This window comes from Leuresthes tenuis, unplaced genomic scaffold (genome assembly GCF_036924035.1).
Source record: "Leuresthes tenuis unplaced genomic scaffold, fLeuTen1.0.hap1 SCAF_5, whole genome shotgun sequence".
Classification (NCBI taxonomy): domain Eukaryota; kingdom Metazoa; phylum Chordata; class Actinopteri; order Atheriniformes; family Atherinopsidae; genus Leuresthes; species Leuresthes tenuis.
Genome location: NW_027325359.1, coordinates 4,102,590 through 4,123,684, shown reverse-complemented (window position 1 = coordinate 4,123,684; position 21,095 = coordinate 4,102,590). Strand labels below are relative to the sequence as shown.

At 40.3% G+C, this 21,095-nt stretch overlaps 2 protein-coding genes across 4 annotated transcripts in view; one reads left to right on the top strand and one right to left on the bottom strand.

Annotated features, from left to right (window-relative positions):
• brsk2a (BR serine/threonine kinase 2a) overlaps positions 1-8,571 on the top strand; it is a 158,316-nt gene extending 149,745 nt beyond the window's left edge. For 2 of the 3 annotated variants that reach the window (XM_072385516.1, XM_072385515.1), the window contains 4 exons: positions 1,302-1,425; positions 2,482-2,662; positions 3,962-4,051; positions 7,803-8,571. In XM_072385516.1, coding sequence (XP_072241617.1) covers positions 1,302-1,425; positions 2,482-2,662; positions 3,962-4,051; positions 7,803-7,825 — 418 coding nt within the window. In that variant the 3' untranslated portion in view covers positions 7,826-8,571. The other variant, XM_072385517.1, reaches the window with a different exon arrangement.
• A 1,768-nt stretch (positions 8,572-10,339) lies between these two features.
• The window catches only part of abtb2b (ankyrin repeat and BTB (POZ) domain containing 2b), a 39,440-nt gene continuing 28,684 nt past the window's right edge, over positions 10,340-21,095 (bottom strand). Inside the window, exons 4-17 of the mRNA XM_072385495.1 lie at positions 17,505-17,657; positions 17,007-17,172; positions 16,439-16,528; positions 16,172-16,273; positions 15,810-15,906; positions 14,907-15,042; positions 14,147-14,424; positions 13,883-14,061; positions 13,691-13,796; positions 13,248-13,350; positions 13,065-13,152; positions 12,903-12,971; positions 11,643-11,756; positions 10,340-11,497 (exon numbers count right to left, since the gene is read on the bottom strand). Of these exons, the coding sequence (XP_072241596.1) occupies positions 11,264-11,497; positions 11,643-11,756; positions 12,903-12,971; positions 13,065-13,152; positions 13,248-13,350; positions 13,691-13,796; positions 13,883-14,061; positions 14,147-14,424; positions 14,907-15,042; positions 15,810-15,906; positions 16,172-16,273; positions 16,439-16,528; positions 17,007-17,172; positions 17,505-17,657 (1,915 nt within the window). The 3' untranslated portion in view covers positions 10,340-11,263. The remainder of the gene's footprint in view (positions 11,498-11,642; positions 11,757-12,902; positions 12,972-13,064; positions 13,153-13,247; positions 13,351-13,690; positions 13,797-13,882; positions 14,062-14,146; positions 14,425-14,906; positions 15,043-15,809; positions 15,907-16,171; positions 16,274-16,438; positions 16,529-17,006; positions 17,173-17,504; positions 17,658-21,095) is intronic.

Below are 21,095 nucleotides of genomic sequence, written 5' to 3'. Positions count from 1 at the left end.
AAGAATGACTTGGCTGTAAGAAGTTGGAGGGTTGAGTAGAAAATACCTCTTCTTGTTTGAACAGGTTTTTGCAAAACATGTCTGTTACGGCATCGTATTGACAGAATATCAGTATCCCAGAATATCAGTATCCCAGAAATCTGGAGGTACATCTTGGCTAAGGCCAGTAATTAATTAATTTGCACCGTCTCCTGTATAGCGTGGTCTGGGCACACAAAAGAGCACATCTGTGTTATGCATACCTCACTGGATAGAACACACAAAGGTTTCCTCACCTGCATAGTATTTGCCAAGCATGTTTTTAAAGATGGGTTCTAGATGTACAGCATACAAGATGTCCAACTAAGACAGTTTATATTTTTACTTATAAAAGAAAACAGAATAAACTCACACACCTACAGTATCATCCCTCTCTGCCTCTGCTATTAGAAATTATAAAAAACAGCTGTCACACTCGGGACTCTGGGTGGTTTCTTAGGTAACAGACAGTCAGATATTATTGAATTCATATGCAACTCTGCTTAAAAGAGTGATCATCTATCTTCCTCTAGAAAGTTTAAATAATTTTTTTGCTGTAATCACACTATAAAAAATTTGCTTCCATGCTTTGCCATTCACATCTGGAGTCTGAAGTTCCCATTGCAATTAAGACCAGAATCAGAGACAATGTTAAAACTTAGAATATCAGTGAAAGTTTCTTTTCTCTTTTTTCTTTTTTTTTTTCTCCAATATCTCGCCTTTTTGCGACAGAGAAGCTATAAAGGAGATATGCTTCTGTTGTACTGCTATTATCAAACTGAGAGGCGATATCTTGTACAGCTTTGACTTTCATTAGTGGAGTCTGTGGATAACTTGAAACTGAACGAGACAATACCTAGAGTTGATGAAAAAGACATTAATCTTCTTTACGGGTCTCTGCCCAGGTCTCTGTGGGGATCTGCTTCCCTGCCTTGTTTTTCATGCAGGTTTGATAGCCATCACAGAAGCCAGATTGTAATGAATAACATGTGACACCTTTCGGCCACAATCTGAATTTTGAAGAAGACACTTATCTATAACTATGGATGAAAGACTTTTAGAAGATGGCCTCTGCATACTTTTAACTCATTTACCTCATTACTTTTCATTACTTCCAAGTTGTAGATAGAGACATCTTAACCCGTTCTCCATTTTTCTGGACTGGGTGGAAAATAGGCGGATGGGTTCATACAACAGGGAAGCACAAAAAATGATATTTTGGCAAGTACTCTCTTGTAGAAGCAAAATAATGTGAACATTGTTTTTCCTGTCTTTTTCTACAGACTTGCCAAAAAATCCTGGTTTGGTAACTTCATCAACCTGGAAAAAGAGGAGCAGATCTTTATTGTAATCAAAGACAAGCCCCTCAGCTCGATCAAGGCAGACATCGTTCAAGCCTTCCTCTCGGTGTGTATAACACTTTTGGCTTAATTTTTTCTTTTTCCACTTTTCTTCTTACCCTGGCTTTACTTCTGTTACGTGCATGTGCAGTTATTAGGCAGCCTTGATCTGAGTGCTTCCTAACATCTCCCTGATTTATGCAGCAATTCTGTAAACTCCTTGTATTCTGTGCTTCTGTTTTCTCTTTGACTGTAGACTCACTTGAGGTCAATAGAAAAATCAGTATCACTGATCATTAGCATATAGATGCCTTGCTTTCAATACTTAGTTTTCAGTATGTGTGTTTATATATTTAGCTGTGCAATGAGAGAGGCTGAGAAATAGTGTAGATTGCATCTGTGTGTGTGTGTGTTGGGTTTTAAAATAGTGTTGATGTACAGTTACATGCAGACGCAGGTGACATCAATGAGCACAACAGGCACAGTAGCAACAAACATTCAGCAGTGGTAGTTGATATTCAGGGTGCATAATTGAACGGAACCTGTCCTCACCCCAGTTAGATTCAACAAAGTTAAAGTAAATGCAAACTCTGCCAGTGCAGGTCAATGTCAAATCTGTTTCCCCTTCCCTAAAGGCAGCTATTTTCTCCTCTGGGTTATGCAAGCTGGTATTCCAGACAGGAGATTGGCACCTGAATCAGAGGAATCATACCTCTGAGCACACTCACATTAATGGAATGTCAAACCCTCTCCAGCACTTCGGCAAACCGTGACAATTTCAAGGCTCACCTGTTCATTGGGCATACAAATTCATTTTAGGAGGGAGAGTGCAGTGTTGTTGGATGACTCAAGATTACATTAGCTTAAGTCTCTGTGGCACGCATGGCTACTCCCTGAGGCTTTAATCTTCTTAGAGTCTCAACTGTGGCTCATACTATGTGGAGGGTATTTTATTCATCAGGGTTCATTCATCCTGTTATTGCAAGGTGTAGGAGAAAAAATGGACATCACTGATACTTATGCATAATCTCATTACATGCATTTTCGTACCTCCCATTTTTTTCATTCATATCTCTCCCTCTTTGTCAATTTTTTCCTTTCCCGTCTCTTCCTTCCTTCCCAGATTCCCAGCCTGAGCCACAGTGTGATCTCTCAAACCAGTTTCCGAGCGGAGTACAAGTCCACAGCCGGCCCTACTGTCTTCCAAAAGCCGGTCAAATTTCAGGTGGATATCACCTACACAGAGAGCACAGCAGCCACGAAAGAGAATGGCATCTACTCTGTCACCTTCACCCTCCTCTCAGGTTAGACTACTTCAGCACATGAAATCTGTTTACCCAGCTCACAACCAGTTGTCTATTTCAGCACACATGGTCACCAGTCTTTTTTTTTTTTTAGCTAAAAGGCACATAGACACACCACTATATCAGCATTAACATTCACAACAGTTCTCTACTTTGCCTAGCCTACATGTGTTTGCACAGTTGGAGCATTTAGTAGACTAAAACTGTGCACAGAGATAAAAGTCAAAGAAGAAAATCTGGTAAATGCGATTAAACATAAAATGTGAGCCCATAGTAGACCAAGTGTTGTCCATGACACCCAAAAAATAAAAATGTTTTGGTTCAAACCCATACCCATCCAGTTGGGAGTCAACAAATCATGTAGGACACAGTTCCATGTGGTATTATCTATTTTTGAAAAGCTGGTTTTCCATTTCATTGGGCTTACAGAGGTCTTGGGAAATCTCAACTCCCAAGTCACACTTTGAAAAATATAGAAAGCTGCCACTTGCATGTTTAGCAGAATGCAACGTTTATACCCAACAAATAAACCTGAAGTGTTGTTCTTAGGGGTAGGCATTTTCAAACTTGCTGCCAGAATGAACAGCTGCCTGAGAATTTCTTGAAGTTCTTGCAGTTCTGAGTGCTTGATAATATTTTCCCTGAGTGTAACAAAACGAGGTCTGGCTATGCAAGATTACATACTACGCAATCATGTGTGAATGCTTAGTTGTGCAGAAACACATGCATGCTCTTCTTCACTCTCTTCTGTCTCTCCCTCTCTCTCACACACACACACAATTGCTTTTTTCTCCTTTTGGGCACTGACTATGATTTAGTGTCATAATTAATTCCTGAGCCCCTTACCCTGACTCCAACCAACACAACAGGATGCTTTACTCTTAGTCTGATCTAGTTCTAACCCTAAAGTCAGTTCTATCCGATTTTCTGCTGTTTGCCAGCTTGCTTGCACTGGTCGATCCTCCTCATTTTAAGATTTTTCCTCTCTCAATCATTCCCTTCACATATTCTCTACATGCTCGGCCCTTTTCATGCCGTTGACTGTGTATTTCAGTGTAAATGAGCTCACGTTTTTGGGAGTCACAGTTGGAGAAACGCAGTATTTATGATGGCTGTATGCCACTTTGAGGAGGTGCAGCTCTGCATTTTTGTTCACTATCATGGCTTACTGGAACAGATGACGGAAAAAAGCTTTCATTAATTCCACAGTGTGTTTCTCTTTTGGGACAATCCAGTGTCTCTATTGAAAAAATGGATCCATTATCCCAAAATTTATTTTACCCCTGTGTTTGTGTTCAGGACCGAGCCGACGTTTTAAGCGAGTGGTAGAGACGATTCAAAGCCAGTTGTTAAGCACGCATGACCAGCCTGGGGTCCAACAGTTGTCTGGTGAGTAATAACTTGTTTTTCAAAATATTAAATATACAAATACAGCTTTTATCTCCCAAAACTTTTTTCATCCATTACCCTACCGCCTCATTTTCCCATCCCACCCCTGGATGAAGTACTTTCACTGCTGACGCAAAGCTCAGACGCCCCTCTCTTTGCTGTGCTTGAAATCCCCAATCCACACTCTGCTTCTCCGAACGGCTTCCATTGCATGTCAGCGCCTCACTGATTTGAAAAGGTGGGAGTTGCTCTCAAGGGGCGACTGTGGGTCAAATGTTGTCTTGTTGCCCCGGCATTGAGGATTAGAGCAGAGGTAAACTGATTCACATTCTGTTACTCCTACTTCCAAGACTGATTGCCTGAGCCTGTCACCATGGCAACACCTCTGCACCTTAATACACTCCCACAATGCACTGCGCCACACAGCAACACACCTGATAAGTGTTCTCTCCATCTCTTGCCCTATCTCTATTTCTGTGTTCAAATATGATGATGCCTAGTTTTCGACTGGCCACCAGCCTCTTTTGGCATCTTTAAAGGCAAAATATGTAAACCCCTTACAGTCAGCTTCACGTTACGTGTGAGCTTATTGATGTTGAGAAAGTCACATTTTATCTTCTCACCATTTGTTGATTACAGAGTGTCTGAACAGGTATAAGCGTGTTCTATGCCCACAGTGTCTATATTATATTCTCTCAATGTATAGTCTACAGCATGAAAATAATAGAAGCGAGAAATAGGGATCCCGGTCTTCCCCTTCAGCTCTTCTATGTTCCCTCTTGTGAGACACTGCTCTGTTGTGCGTGTGCCTAAGTTCTCATCCTCTGTACAATACCTCCATCTGCTGGTCAGTCAGGTAAATGGTGCTTTTCTGGAAGATGTGAGAAAGTATCGGTTTCATCCCATGTGTAAATTGTGGTTTGAGTGTCATAATGTTGGCCTACATGTATATCCCTTCCACTCATTCTTAAATACATGTCAGATGCAGATTACTTACTGAATACCTCCATCAAACTGTATGTTTTCATGCTATATCCACTTTTGTGCTGTCATTGTTAAGCCTGTGTTCTATTTTTACTTTGAGTCTTTTATGCATTATTGCCCTCACTGGGCTCTCATGAGTTAACAGCAGCTACGACAGCTGTTATGATAACAATCTGTTATCATTGCTTTGCCCCAGTAAGTTTACCAATTATTTTTGATCTTTCCTATTGCCATACTCATTATCAGGCTGAGGTGTGGGAAGGGTGAAATTATGTTCAATTACATGAGATTAGGTTTTAATGACTGCTGTGGGGTTTCTATGCAGCAGGGATGACATTGTAAGAGTACAGTTCATAGCACTTTGTAGAATATGAGACCACTTAAAGCACAATAGAAGAAACTGACTATATTAGAAAACATTGATAGTGGAGTAGAGCAGCCCCTGTTCTGAAGGCTGATAGATTTAGTATGAAAGTTGCTTTTGAAAGCAGAGCTGCCCTCTTCACCTCTTTGAGTTTGACTGTTGCATGACCACAAGGCCTTTACAGATAAAACCCAGTGACTGTAATTATGAGGAGAAAAGGCTTTGCATACCAATGTTTGTCAGACAAAAGGCTTAATCAAGTCTTGGTCATTATGTCCCCTATAATCACCTGTAATGCCACCATACCTGGGGGACCAGCTTAGGAAAACAATAGAAAGCCATCAAATGAGTAGGAAAGACGGTAAAAGACACATTGTTGGAGTAATCGCTTAGAAGATGGTGTTTTATTGATCAACTGTATAGTTAAATATGTTTCTTGCCCTTTAAAGCGTGCTGATTTGGGATGAGGGAAGACAGTATCTGTAATTATTTTCCAGGTGAATAATTCAGCAGCCAAAATCATAAAGAATATGTAAAAACAAGAAAAACACAACCAATCATTCCTGTAAATGCAGTTTACAGGCTAATGGAGGTGGTCTACACAAGATATTTTAACATATATTTTTTTCAAATGCTTATGCTCAGACATTAAAAAGGTCCAGCATATGTGTGCTTTGTTTGCTGTGCAGTGCCCCAACCAGTGTTAAACTGATGTTGTCACTGTTCATTTGTCACCCTACAGGACTTTGGGGGCAAATAGTGGTTCTGTCAAGCATAGAGGAGGCCTTTTTTTGACTGATAGTTCCCAAAGTTGTGCCCCATTAACAAAATGAACACAAATTTACTCCATTTTTCATTTTTGGTCCCCTTACCTGCAATGGGACCATTGAGGCTCCGCTGAGGTAGTTTGTGTGTTTAGGTGAGCGTTATTAAGTTTCAAGTTGTTCTTCGGTGTTCTGATGTCTGAGAAAGCTAGTTTGGTTTAACAAAATCAGTGGACATACTCATCTTTTTTTATTATTATTTTAGTGGCAGCTCTTTCCTGAAGCTCCAATTTTTTTATTTCCCTCTTTTATTTATGTTTAGTATTTTATCAGATGCTTTTATCCAAAGCAACTTACAAGTAAGAAACACAATTCTATGCATAAGAGCTAACAGGTACAGATGAAGCTTCAAGAGATTCTTGAATTTTGAGTGGGTGCCCCTGCTCTGATTTGCTAGCTCGTTTCACCATCTTAGAATCACAAATAAACAGTTAAAAACAGACTGAATTAAGACTGACTTGTGTGTAAGGGTGACACTGCCAGATGATGTTCCTGAGAGGAACACCAAGGTCAAGAAGGACCATAAGCTGGTATGACTGAGCTTAGAGAGCTGGATCTAACCTTTGCTTGTTCCTTCAGTCATTTGTCGTGCTTCTGGCTGACAAGGCCTGCTTTAGGATGCTTCATGCCTACTTTCTGAACAGAGCACAGTTTATAAGAAAAAAACAAAAAAAACGATAATACAAGTGTACAGAAAACCTATATTGACTCTCACGTATTTAATGTCAGATTATGTGTGTAGTGTGTGTGATATTGTGTTTGTCATTGAATGTACTATGACATGCATGATTTATAAGAGCTCACACAATACATAGTCTCAGCATAGCTGCTTCAGCAGTGCTCATCTTTGCCGTGTCTGTCGGTCCTCGTCCTTGCTTCTGCTCCGTCTTACATGTAGTCACGTCTCTATCCTGTGAATTGTTCATTAGTTTGTTTGTTCTCTTTCTCCTCTTTTCCCTGTTTGTCCTCTTTTCTTCCTGTGTACCTAGGCAGCCCATTGAGTAACTTCTTTGACGTAATTAAACAACTTTTTTCAGACGAGAAGAATGGCCAGGTGACCTACAACTCTGGCACCCCCTCCAAGCACTGCCCCTCACCCATGCACGTCCGGAGGCACGAGTCAGAAAATAATGACACCAAATTTCCAACTGCAGGCCGAGACAGAGCCAAGTTGTCAATTGCATCTGTGGTGACGCTGGAAGAGTCTTAGACTGAGACGCTGTGTAGTTGAACCAATGCAAAACCTTTTCCAGTATCTTTACAAACCAGTCGCACAGAGAGAACATTCTATCTGTAAATAGCTAGATGTATATTATCATTTATGGACATCTTTTGTATAAAATGACTTTATATAGATAGAAATATATTGAGAAAATCAAAGTGATATTTTGCAAAACGCAAATTGCATCTACATAACAAACACAAGTTCATGTTCTGCCATTCCCCTTTCCATTAACCCTCAAAAGTCCATCATCCTTAACCACCCTTCAACTCCAACCATGTAATCACCTGTGGTCCTTGCTGTTTTTTTGCTGCTGCTGCTTACCTGTGTAATGACCTGACTTGTTTCTGATACCAGGAATTATCCAGAAAACCTATTAAAGTCCCTCCTCCTGCTCCCTGCTTCATTTGTCCTCCCTCGAGCACCCCTCCACCCCCTCGAGCGCGCAGAGAAGGATGGACGTTTGTTGATGGAGGACTGCTTTTAGAGGTGCGCTCATGGGTTACCATGGAAACAGACCCTTCATGCAGACTTCTACCTTCATCTTCCTCTGTGCTCCTTCTCCACCTCTGGCAGCCATCAGTAGAAGTAGATGAAAATCCTTCAATGTTACGCCCTCTTAGCAACACTCAAGCCCACACATATGAACACGTACGCACACACATACACACTTGCACACAGGATGTCGTACTCCCATCACCAGCCAGTCCCTTTCCATTCTGACTTCAAGAAGCATTTGTTAATTTGGAAACAAGCATCGGTCAGAAACACTACAAACGAAAAACACACACACACACACACAAAGGTTCAGTATGCACAGAAAACTCTGGGATGTATTAATGATGAACCACATCCAAAAAACAAAGACATGCAGAAATCTGAGGAGGAGGGACAAGAGAGGAGTTTGTGGAAAGTCCAAACAACCGACATGGATGCTTGCTGGATTGTATTTGTTTGCTTTTTATTGTACATTCTTTGTGATGAACTGGGTTTGAATTCCTAACTGATTTTATTAGACTTAATACTATTGCTGCAAAATGGACTGGAATTGAGATTTCAGAGAGGAGCTGGGTATGAGCAGGACTAGGCAAGGGGGGCAATGGGAGAGATGATATGATAGTATAGGGTGGGGGAGGGATGTGGGTGGGTATGTGGGTATTTAATATGAATGATCTATTCTGTTGTACAGACTGATATAATTTCTAATGTAAAAATATGAAATGTCTAGTTGTGACACGTTTAGGTACCATAGGAACAGGTTGTTAAACCTGCACCTGCCACATTCTGTTGTTTTAAATTCTTCTGTGTATTTTTGTTACATGATCATTTATGTCTTTGTTTGATTAACCTAAAAATGATCCAAACATTCCTGTTTCCTGTTATCTGCAGCACTTTGTCTTTGATTTACCATTTGTACCTCTCTCTTAGTCTCACATACCAGCAGTAGGAGTAGAGGAACAAAAAAAGAAAAAAAAGATGTGATAAATGCGATTGTGGATATTTTTTGTATTGTTGTTCTTATTTATTCATGTTTGTTCATCTTACAGTTTGATTTCCTAATTTATTATAACTTGGCTATTTATATGAAAAAAGCTGTTAGGTCAGTTGAATGTTATTTATTACCCTCTTGTGTGTTCGTAAATGGGACAACATTGGAAGAAAAAAGAACAATCTTTCTTTTCTTTTGCTTTGTTCTGAACTTTGACAACTCAAACTCTATTCCCAGACCTCGCTGAAGAGGGAAAGAGAACTTGTTGGAACTCTGGAAAAAGAAAAAAATATTTACCAGTCATTTAAGAATGTAGAATTAGCCTCTTTTTGGAGAGGGATTATGCTCTTCTATTGATATTTGTCAGTTTCATATTATTGTGCGTATTGGCCAGGCCTGAGAAGAAGGACAGCACAGATCCCAATCTGCTTCTTCTCTTTGTAAATAGACAGACAAGTTGTGGGGGGTTGATTGTCTTCTCAACCATGCTGGGGATTCCTGCTCAACGCTTTTAGCTTGTATTGCTGTGTGCATGTCAAACATGAGCTTTTCTTTGCATGGCTTTAGTGTTAATGTTCATGCCAAACTCCACTCCTTCTCTCAGCTTTCATTAATTCTCTCTTCACAAAACTACCTTTTAAAGTTTTAAATTCCCTTCTCTCTTCTCTTACTTTCACTCCTTTTGCTTTATTTCTAACCTTTTTTTTTAATGGTCCCCTTAGTACTGCTGATTTTATTTTCTCCTTCCTCCTCCTGCTTATCTTGTGCACAAATTTTTAAACAATGCTTCCTTTACTCTGTACCTCTCTGGGAGGCTCAGAGTTCTGAGCTTTCTTTACCCGCTGGTAGAGGAGGCACAGGGAGGGAATACCAGTACTACAAACACAAAGCAATACCTGATGTTCACCCTCCTTTCTGTTTTCTACAATGGGAAGCTAGCAGCACTAAGGACATCCAATGAATATAGGCCCAGAAGGGTCTCTTGACAGAGCAGGAACAAAACTTACTGATGTAATCCCCATATAACATAACTGTGAGCATCTTCAGTGCTGAAACAAATAAACTCATTCAGTTATGGTGTCTTTGTTTTCCTTATTCATACCAGCACATGTATGGGTAAGTGGAGCCCTTAAAGAAATTAGTTTAAAAAAATAGTCTAAGTACGAAAGTATCAGTTGGTACAAGGATTTTGTAAATTTTTCTCCCCATTACTTAACCTTTTTTGCAACTGTTTTCAGAACACATTTTAATAGCTCATTTTAGCCTATGTAATTGCATCCGTTTTTTAGGTTGTGCATTTGGAAGTCTGATGTGTTCCCAGTCTCAGGTGAGTACACGCCACTCCACATAAAGAAAAAGCCACTAAACTGTTTGGGATCGCTTGTATGTGGAAATATTACAGGGTTTGTTTACCAGGTTTATTTTAGTATTCAGCATTAAAACAGACTAGTCCAAATCCCACGTTGGGATCTAGTTACAATAAACCTCAGGATATATGAGCTTAATAAACTGTTAGTGTACCTGGACAAACAACCGAAGCATTTTAAAATAATAATATTAATAATTAGCTTGGATTAAAAAATAATAAAAAAAAAACAATAAAAAGGGAACACCCCATTAAATACTCTCACATCTTTTTTTTCTCGTTAAATAGAAAATGTCCATCCCACTTTGCAAATAGTGTGTCGCTCTGGTCATACTTGGAAAAAAAAAAAAAGAGAAACAACATACAGTTACATAAAAATAGTACATTTGTTAGTTCAATGTTTACATCACTGCAGGAGGCACAGAGGCTACCCACTGCCTCCCAATCTGCATTACTATTTTGATTAGGTCCTTCTTTGTGTATAGAATAGATCCTTCAGTCAACTTTAAAACGTCAGTCAAAACCAGACAGGTGCTGCTGCTCACCAGACAGGTGTGCTAATCTTCTGAGGCCATGAGCTGTTTACCAGTTTTGTCCAGTAGATGGCAGCAGTGTTTCATAATTCAGAGTTGCCACTCATTGCATCAATTTGTTCATTCTTCAATCAAGCTTTCAAAGCTTTGGAGAATAGAATATCACATTATTGAATTTTCTTCTTCGTAAACATGCTTTTCATCACAATAACTATGACCATCAAGTTCTTGGCACAAAGTATGAAACACTGAATTATCCACAGAGTAAACTGCTCCCAGGGCCACTCGCTGATCTGTACCTCTGTCTCAAAGAACTGCAGAAGTTGCTCCTTAACAGACAGGGAATCAGATGTCACTACGACAACAAATGTATTTAGACCAGTTAGACAGATCTTAAAGATCTGATTCTTCATCAGCATCTGAAATGTCCTCAGACTCGAGATGAGACGTAGAGAGAGCGCAGGCGCTGAGCCAGGATAGCCTCCAGCTCCTCCAGAGGTGAGTCACCCCGACTGTGAGCCAGTGGGGAAGAGGAGTTGTTCCCTTGTCGGGCTCCAGGTGGTCCCAACAACAAGCTCCTGAAGCCCTCTTTCTCTATCAGTGCGGGCATCTGCTTCAAGAAGTAACTTTCACAGAATGAGCACAGCTCCACTGAACCATGTGCCTGTTTCAAGGAAAGCACAGTTACATGTTCATGTTTTAGCTGTGTGAAAAATATAGATTTAAAAAATACAACAACAAAGAAAACCATTAACTTAACATAAGTGCTCACAAGAGTACAACGTAGTCCTTATCGGTGTATGTGTTACCTTGGCTGTCTTGTAGATGCTGACTGCATTGTCCAAGTTTATGTGCTGAGAGCAGATGAGTTCACAGTGTCTTTGTAGTGCCCCCAGCTGGAACAGACTGGCAGCAGACAACAGCTGAGGGTGGGGGGAGATTTAAAGAAAACAGCAAAAAACTGTTATGCATACTTATGTGCAGGCATACTCTGTAGATTCCTGTTGATGGTATTTTCATGTTTATGTAATCAATAACTGAGTTATCCTTAAAAAAAAAAACATTTAAAAGGAAGCATATATTCATGCGCACCAGCTTTGTAAATATTCAAAAACCCCTCTGATCTCACTTAGAAGAGTAGATTGCACAAAAAAAACGTATTTATGCATGTGCTGAGGCTCGGCCAGACAGGGAGTTGTTTAGTTTATGAACACTGTTTCTACCCTTTGAGTCACAGCCATATGTGAGTAATATGTGTGAGACTGTGAACTCAAATATCATAAACTCACATCGTCTTAAATCAGGCTGTTGCTGGGTTACCCGAGTGTTAAACTTAACAGACAGAACTGAAAATGTTACACAAAGAAAGTAAAAACCTTTCCATTTTGTATTTACTGTTTGCACCAAACTTTTTGCGTACTTTTGTAGTATTAAACGTGTTCTTGTGATTTTAGTGAAAGCAGTAACGACACTGCTGTTTCACAGTGCAATTGCCATTTCACATTTTTCTGTATTCTAAATAACCTTGAGTTCTTTTTGGTAATTCAACATTCCTCTACTTTCTCTACTTCAACTGAAATTAGTTGAAAATTTGGCTGAAGGCAGAATACTTTCCTGAAAGGAGAGTAGATGGTTTAATGCCATCACATCTACTTATCCAATAAGCTACATTGAATCTATAGTATTTTATAGGATTTACTCTCATTCATTAAAAGTGAACACACCACAACATGTGCGATATCAATTTCACAAAGAATTCTGTGGATTGCAATAAATAAAAGGCTATAGACAGTCTGAGTTCAAATAGTAGGACATGCACAAATGTTTCAATGAGGGCTGCATTTCACTTACAGGAAGTTCCGTTTCTGTACATGTTCTACAACTAACCATCATGCACAGGTGCAGAAGTAAATTACAACCCTCATCAATACACCTGAGCTTTTGTACAATAGAAAATTTGTTTGAGTATTTGTTTATAGTAAATTGCAAAATTCATATCATTGTCGCAGTATTCTTGCATGTTTTCCTAATACTCTACAGCTCTAGAGCACAAACTTTTCTATTCTCACCTCCAACAAGTCAGGCACATTAGTTTTCAGTGACTCGGTCCCTCCACAATACAAGTATGACATCATCATCTGCAGAGAGGTCAAAAGTCTGACTTAGTCACTAAAATAGTTGATCGACATAATTAAGGTGTTTTTTTCTTGTATGTGGAATACATTTTTTACCTGGAAAATGTTGTACTTGACATCAGTGATCTCGATCTCCTTGTTCGGGCTACCATCTGATCCAGTCGATGCCAGCAGAGATTTGAATCTGTAGCAAAACAAATATATTTGTCAAATCTTTCTGGGTAATTCCTTTTTGAATATCACGAAAGAGATTAGTGTGAATTATCTGTGTGCACGTACCTATCAGAAGCAGTAATCAGAAGGACTTTGTGTCCGTAGAATGGTTTCCCCTCCAACTGAAAAGTCACATCTGACATCTCTCGGTTATTTAGAAAGTGCGGGTCTGTTGAAATGGAGACCAGCACAATGTTAGTTTTACTTGTAATGTTAAGACAATGTAAACAAATGGCTATTAGGTTAACTTAAATACAGCCCAAAAGTTCCCTCTCCCACAAGCTCCTGTACTTGTATCAATATTGCGTGATATTAAACTAAATTGTAGGCTGTGGGATTTGGAGCATTTGTTTAAACAATTGAAAAAATAAATAAAAATGATAAATAATCACATTGGATTTCATGAAACTGTGATGACTGTACTGCATTGTAGGACAGTTCAAACACTAAATAGTTGCACATTTATGAGCTATAGCTACTCATGCATCTTGGAAACATAGCTTCCTTACCCAACTGTGCTGAAAGAGATGCCTTCATCTCAGGGACGGCTGGAAGGGGGGCTGAACCAAAACAGTGACTAAAAATAGCTGCCAGCTGCTGTATAATGGCATCGTTCTACAGGAAAAATAGAGGAATGTATTATATCACAGATCAAAACTGGAAAAAAAAGAAAAGGCAGTCCAGCTTGTGTTTGATGGTACCTTGGTGGTTCGTAAGATGTTGAACATAAGGGGCAGGCCTGTAGTCACCAGTTCCTCACAGTAGTCCTCCTCTCGGATTGTGGTGAACTCTCTGAGGAGGCAGAGGGTGACCCCTGCCCTGGACTGCTGCTGGGCACAGCGAAGAGATTCAAGCCATACATGTAGTTTCCACGGTACACCTGTACATAGAGAGGGTATGATATTTTGTTCTTGGACAATTAAAAAAAGGAGGCACATCCTTGTTTTGTCAACTAAAAAAGATACCCATAGCACGAAGCTCCATTGTGACGTCAAGGTAGCCATGCTCAGTGCTGTAGTAGCTGGCTTCTTGCAGAGCCTTCATCCTGGCTTTGCAGAGTTTCGGTATTCCCACCTCTGGCAGGGCAGCAGTGCCGTTGGAAGGGGTTGGCAGAGGGGACAGAGGGAGGAAAGGGCAGATCCCGGCAACCTCATCTTCCACCCCCTCAGCTAAGATCTCCTCAAGAGACAGGACATCCTCTTTGATTTGCTGTGGCTGAGTCAGTAGCTTTCTCAGCACATTTCTGACAAGATAAATGGAGAGAAAAAGTGGGGAAGAAAGAGGTCAGACAAAGAAGGAAACAGAAAGCATGGAATCACAGATATATACCCAAACACCAACACATGCTTCGGTGTCTGTGACCTTGTAATCTCCTCTCTGATTACTTAATCCATCACCCTCAGTGTGGAATGTGAAGTGTTGAGTCTACAGTGTCTGTTAACAGCACAGCAAACAGGTGGAAAACTTACAATACCAGTTGGTCTTCTGAAACAAATGGACTCTGAACAGAATAAGAATCGGAACTCACTTTTCAAACAATGATACTTTTGAGATTTTCTATTTCATCTCAGTGAAAGAGATTCATCTCCCCTCAAAGTGTCAATTTAAAGTCACAAAAGTGTTTTTTTCCCCCTGAAACTCTTTAGTAAGGGCAATAATTTTTCCTCTAAAATCCGTTGTCAACACATGCACAGAGCTTTTCATGTCAGACTGAGGGATACACACCTGTGTCCATGTGCAGCAGCATGACTGAAGCAGTTCATGTCTTCATAAAGGGATGACGTGAGGGCATTTCCATCGTGAGTCTTTGATAAGGGGTCTGCACCACGTGCAAGGAGCAAACTCACCATCTCATAGTTGCCTGGGAAGCACATAAATACTTAATAATGTGACAATGCAGCAATTGCAATGCAACAATTTACTAACATAAACCATAAATATCCACACTACTTGCCATTCATCATCCACACAAGTGTTGACATTTGTAAGTCATTAGCCATTGTGTTGAGTTATTACTGGGGGCAGAAATGATCTCTTCCACTGTTCTTTCTTTCAGCAGAGCTGAAGAAGCCTCTGACTGTACACACTTTGTTGTTTGATCACTATGTTATGTAGAGGGTGCTCAGTATTTTCAGTTACAGTATGTTGAGCAGCTTTCATTGTTGTTTTCACTGGTGTTATTTTAGAATTAATCACATTATTAATGCTTGGTACTGTTACTCTTTTACTAGAGCAATGCTTTCAGATGATCCCACACAGGAATGCTTACTACACAACTGCAGGCGGCACTTCTCTTTTGTCACCACACCTTCATTTACTCTCTCATTTCCTCATTACTCTTACCCCTTCACAGCTTGGTGGTCTTCAGGAAAACTAGCACATTATAGTATTGGTTACAAGTAAGTGTGAGAGTTATTATGAGTTGTTTTGTAGAAAGCCGCAACTGCAGCTCTCTTGCGCTCTTTTTTTTCTTAGCTTAACCCTCCTACAATTGTTGCACCTCTATAATTTAGTAGAGAGTAGTCATTTACCAGCAATGAATCTAATCAAAATACACACAAACAGCAAGTTTGACTGCACTCTAACATCAGCTGTGCCTTGTGCCACAATGTGTGAGCATTTGCCCACCTGCTGCTGAAGCCAGCTGCAGCGGAGTGTCTGCTGTGCTCTCCTGTCCGTTACGGACGGCTGCCCCCTCCACATTGGCCCCTGCATCCAACAGAAGCTGCAGAGAAACACCACATCTGTTATACTGAGCAATGTCTGACATCCTGTAACTCCTTTATGGCTTGACCTTTGACCTCACATTTGTCAATCCACCTTTTATAACATCACATTCACATTAAACACAAGATCATTTATTCAGTTTTTCCATTTACAACGCAGTGTTTTCCCTTGAGGAAAAAGTGCATAGCTGCACAGGCGTGTCGAAACAAGAGCTCATTCAGTAGATGATGTGGTGGCAGCTACTATATGTGTGTGTTTCCAACCTGCACTACGGAGATGTGTCCGTGCAACACGGCAAAAGTGAGGGCTGCCCAGTGTCGACTATCCGGATGCACAGAAGGGTGCTTGGGGGAGCATGGTGGAACCTGTCAAGACGGGACAAATGAGTCGTGCACACCAAAAGAATATTCTCTAGGCAACACCAAGAAATCATAATATTCATAACAGCCAATGTGATTTTAGATTCTATAATATGAATGAATGTGTCCCCTGTTGACAAAAATGTGTGTGTGTGTGTATTTTATATTTACCGCAATGTCAAGGTTGGCCCCAGCATCAATCAACATCTGAACAAGGGCCTCGTCTCCAGCTGCACAGGCATACATCAGGGGGGTCATACCCTGGATGACAGAGTGCAGTAAATACAGGTTAGAGCGAGAATAGAAATATGAAGATTTGAAAAATCATAATTCACACAGCTGTGTTTCTATCCCTACAAGCACTGTAACACTGAATTTTTAGTGGATTGCACATGTATAGAGTTTTTTAACCGTAACTAGGTACTGTAAAGCTTTTAACAATGATTTGCTCCCATTCACACAAATTCACAAACGCACTCCAGCTGCAGCAGAGAAGCCGAGGAAACTGCCCTCAAGAGGAAGTCTGAGGCAATTATTGGGCAATCAGCTTTAATTCTTGAGTTGCAGCTGCCCAATTATCTGAAAACTTATCCTAAACTTAACCATAAACGCTTAATACATAATAAATTTATTCATTTTTATGAGCACCTGCTTTTTTGCCTGAAAAGGGATGCTGTTGCCACAATGTGACCTTGTACCTTTCAGTATGTCTGCTCAACATGTACAACGGATTTAGTACCTGGTCGTCCATGCTGTTGACCCCGTCTGGCCCAAGCAAATCAATGGCTTGGCCAATGAGGTCTGTGCGACCACAGTTGAGCATCCGAAAACCCAAGTCTAGGTGGAATTTATCTGTGGCAGCTTTGGAGTCCAGACGCTTGAAGGAGCTAAAGCAGCACTCAGGCCTGCAAAAGAGTAAATTATCAGATTTGATCTGCTCAGTCTGTTTTAAGAAAACATTAATTGTGGCGCTTGCACACCATACATTACAATGTACATGTACACCTTGTATTGTTAGGATGTTCAAAGACCATTATGTGTGAGGTAGTAGTTGTTTTTATTAAAGAGAGAACATGCTGAATCATAAAGACCAAGCCCCCAGTGAATGGGCCAAAGATTGCATATGAAGTCCCAAAGTAAATTATCATCAGCAATCATCTGAAGTAATGTAGGTTCAGATTTAATACTGTATTTCAAGCACGATGGACCCAGCACATGTATGTGTGTTCTCATTTACTTCAGCTGTCTTGGCTCACAGTCCAGTCCTGGAAGGAGAAGTCTTGCCGTTTGTCTGACATCATCACTGTCCACCAGTAGACTCTTGCGATGCTCAGCATGAACAATGGCCACCCTCATCCACTCCATCAGAGGTGGTAGCAACAGGAATGGCCTGTAAAGAAAAAGTGAAATCATTGAACCTCTGTTCATAATCTTGATACAATAAGCACTGATAATGATCTCTTCAGCTCTCATGCAGAGCAGTATGCTGGCATTGAAACAAATGGCTTAGAAAACCAACGAGAACCAACTTAAGCTAAAGACGTGATGAAATGTTAAAACTACAAATGACAGACAAACTTATCCTAAGCCTGAAGCCACAAGAAAAAAAGTCATTTATCCAGAAGAAGCAACCAGAATAAGCTGCGGTAATTGTGAACGTAGTATTCTGAAAATCATATGGATTATTTTAACACTTGTTTTTTCACTTTTATTCATCGTCTTCCTCCTTTATCTAAATCCTTTTAGAAACCACTGGTGATGTGGCTATTAGCAATGTCACGTCTAGCCAGTTATCTGGTATTATTCCCAGCTTGTCTTCACCTTATGTGCATAGAATGTGCCTGTGAACAATAACACATCAGTGTCAATGGGATTGCTGTTTGCTTTTGATGCTGTGAAGCCTCAGTTACAGTGTGTTAATGATTGTTTGAACAGTGTCTCCTTCTTAAGCTACCTTTCTCCTGCTGTGATGTTATTCCTATTAGTGGCTTTACTTCTTTTCTGCAAAGACTTGAATGTATAACGCGAATACAGATGGACTCAAAAGCACAGGCAGACTATAAGCACATACGGTTGCTACGTGGGATTGTGGTTGCTGTTAATGAGTACTAATCCCCCTGCAGTGCCTTGTATTTTACTTTAGAAAAGCTCCTTCTGTACAACAACACTCATTTCATTTAACAACACACTGTATATATTTTAAATGAATATAATGATGAATAAAACCTTTTTCTCTCATTAGTTGACCTTAAATTATTTTTTTCATGAAACATAAAAGGCCTTGAAAATACATTTAGGTACTTGCACTCTGATGTCAACTCTCTAAAGTCTTTTAGCTATTCTGTCAGATGTGGCTTCTGTGTTTTATCAGTTGCTGATCAGTCAGGAGGAGGGGTCCTGCTGTCAGCCAGGCGTAACATTTAACAAGCAGACTTGGGGTTGATGAGCTTTAGGAGGAGGGGATAGTTAAGTGTGGCTGATGGGTGCATATAATGAAGGTTTAAGTGTTTGAGAAACGACTAGGAGGCAGGTGGGGTATGTCAAGATGAGGAAGGGGGTTGGGTGGCAGTTTGTGGATAGTGCTGCAGGCATAGAGAGATAAGAAAGTAGTGTTTCTGAAGAGAGGAAGCTTGGTTGGCTTGAGAATCTGTGTTTATTCCTCTCTTAATGACCTCTACTCAACACAAATCAGGCTTTGCTTGTGTGTGTGTTCATTCATTTGTGCACGTGTCTTTGTCTTCCTGAATGCCACAAGTCTTACACCCTGCTACTTTACTGTGGGCTTGCTTCCAGGCAAACGCACAACACAGGCACAAATCCAGAACCACACCAGCTCCAATTAGCCATATCCAACTTTTAGTCTTTAATATGAAGTTGATCCATCAGAAAAATATTCTCTCCCCTTCCATGGTCTGCCGCTGTGAAGCAAATAAAGAAAATCTTTAAAGTGGGAGAGTTTTGCTTTTAAGGACTGATGTGGTTCCTTCCACATTAAATACTTTCTTAAGCTTATCTTATTGTACCCATTAGTCTTTAATACTTTCTGCTGATGTATGTGTGTGTGTGCAGTGTGTGAGGATTTAGGTAAAAATGTGCTACTTTACAAATCAACTGCGATAATGTCTATTTACATGTCAGTGGCTAAGACCTGCAGACAGATGCAGCTTGTCTTCTGTCACAAAAATCTCTCTCTCATGATCTCCCTCTCTCATTATCTAAACTGCTCCCCCCACAGACCCCCCAATATGACCCCGGTGTCTGGGTTATGCCCCTCAGCCTGAAACATAAACTTCAGCTTTTTCAGAAACTCAGTGCAACATCAAAGCCTTGATGCCTGTTAACACTGAAACTAGATAGCGCCTATGGCTAGCCTATTGACCTGACTAGCAAAGGGCTACACACTGAAAACAGCAGGTTGCAGGCACACACACAGACCTACATACACAAACCATGGCACACATGCACATATAAATGTTTGCTCTGATTCATGGTGCTTTGCTTACCACCACCTGGCAGGTCATAAAATGACAGTCAACTCAAATCATGGTCAGGTGTGTTTGAATTCTGAACTGTTCAACATGAAAAGCAAAGGCTTTCCTTCTTAAGAGGAAAAAAAAATCACACATGCCTAACTTGCCTCATATATCCGGTATGCCCTATAACCTGAAGCCAGAATGTTTGAGTTTACATGGTGAGAAACCTCAATGAGGTCTTAAAGCAGATCCCATCATGGTTTGCAAAGGGTCAAGGTTAACCACTGATCTAGAGTTAGATTACACGTATATGTGCTACAGAACAGGAGATGTAATCAAATCTGATGTATTTGTGGTTGGATGTAAGCTCTACTGGTTGCTTCTTATCAGTAACACATCTATCCATTAGTTCTCCCTTCTACCCTTCAAAGGAAACATTTGGGGGTTGGGATGATGGGGTGCTTATTCTTAGTGATATGACCATTGAAAAGTCTGTTAGATCATTTTTAGCCTAAATAAAAAACTTTGTATTTATTAACAAAAGAAGCAGATTTACAGGCACCAGTGCCTGTCCTCCCATTATATGGCATCTAGTACACAATCATCACTTGCAGCTAAGGACCAGATTTAAAGGATCAAAAAGGGTCATCTTGTGTAGTAAAAAGGATTCTGCAACAAGGCTCTCAGCAGGCTCGCTATATTGTTTGATGATGTGGGCCACACAGATTTGGTGGTTTTGGGTTTCCACCAAGATTTTATAAAGCTTTCAATAGAGGGTGGGTCGGAAAGATGGAGAGGCCCACTGAAGGAGAAAACTCTGTATTAATACCAGGCTCTCACATTGTAATCACTACCAGGTTTGCAGTGCTCAAACCTACCACCTGAGTTGGCTCTGTATGCTAACATTCACAGAGAAAGAGAAACGCAAACTAGTCACAGGGAGAATGTTGAAGAGCCTCTAAAGCATAAAGTATAAGCAGAGGATAACTGTTTCATCCTGCACACATAAACCAAGCTGATATACATCCATTATTAAAAACATCTGAGGACATAGAAGAAAAAGCTATAATAGGGAAAAGGATGGGGGAGTATTTGCTGTTGTGTCCTCTTTGATGCTATAAGAAGTCCACCTTTGTTCACTCACTGAGTCCGTTCATTATTAAATGTATCAGAGCCAGCAGGCCTTGCACATACACTACTTGTAAGACAGGATGAGGATATGGCTGATTTCAATGCAAACATTTTAATGTAACTTTGGAAAGCTGTCATACCTAAACAGCAATAAAAATGGGGTTTTGAATAAGTTAAAAGAATAATTGAAGGACGAAACATAGCTATTCTCACTTCAATGACAG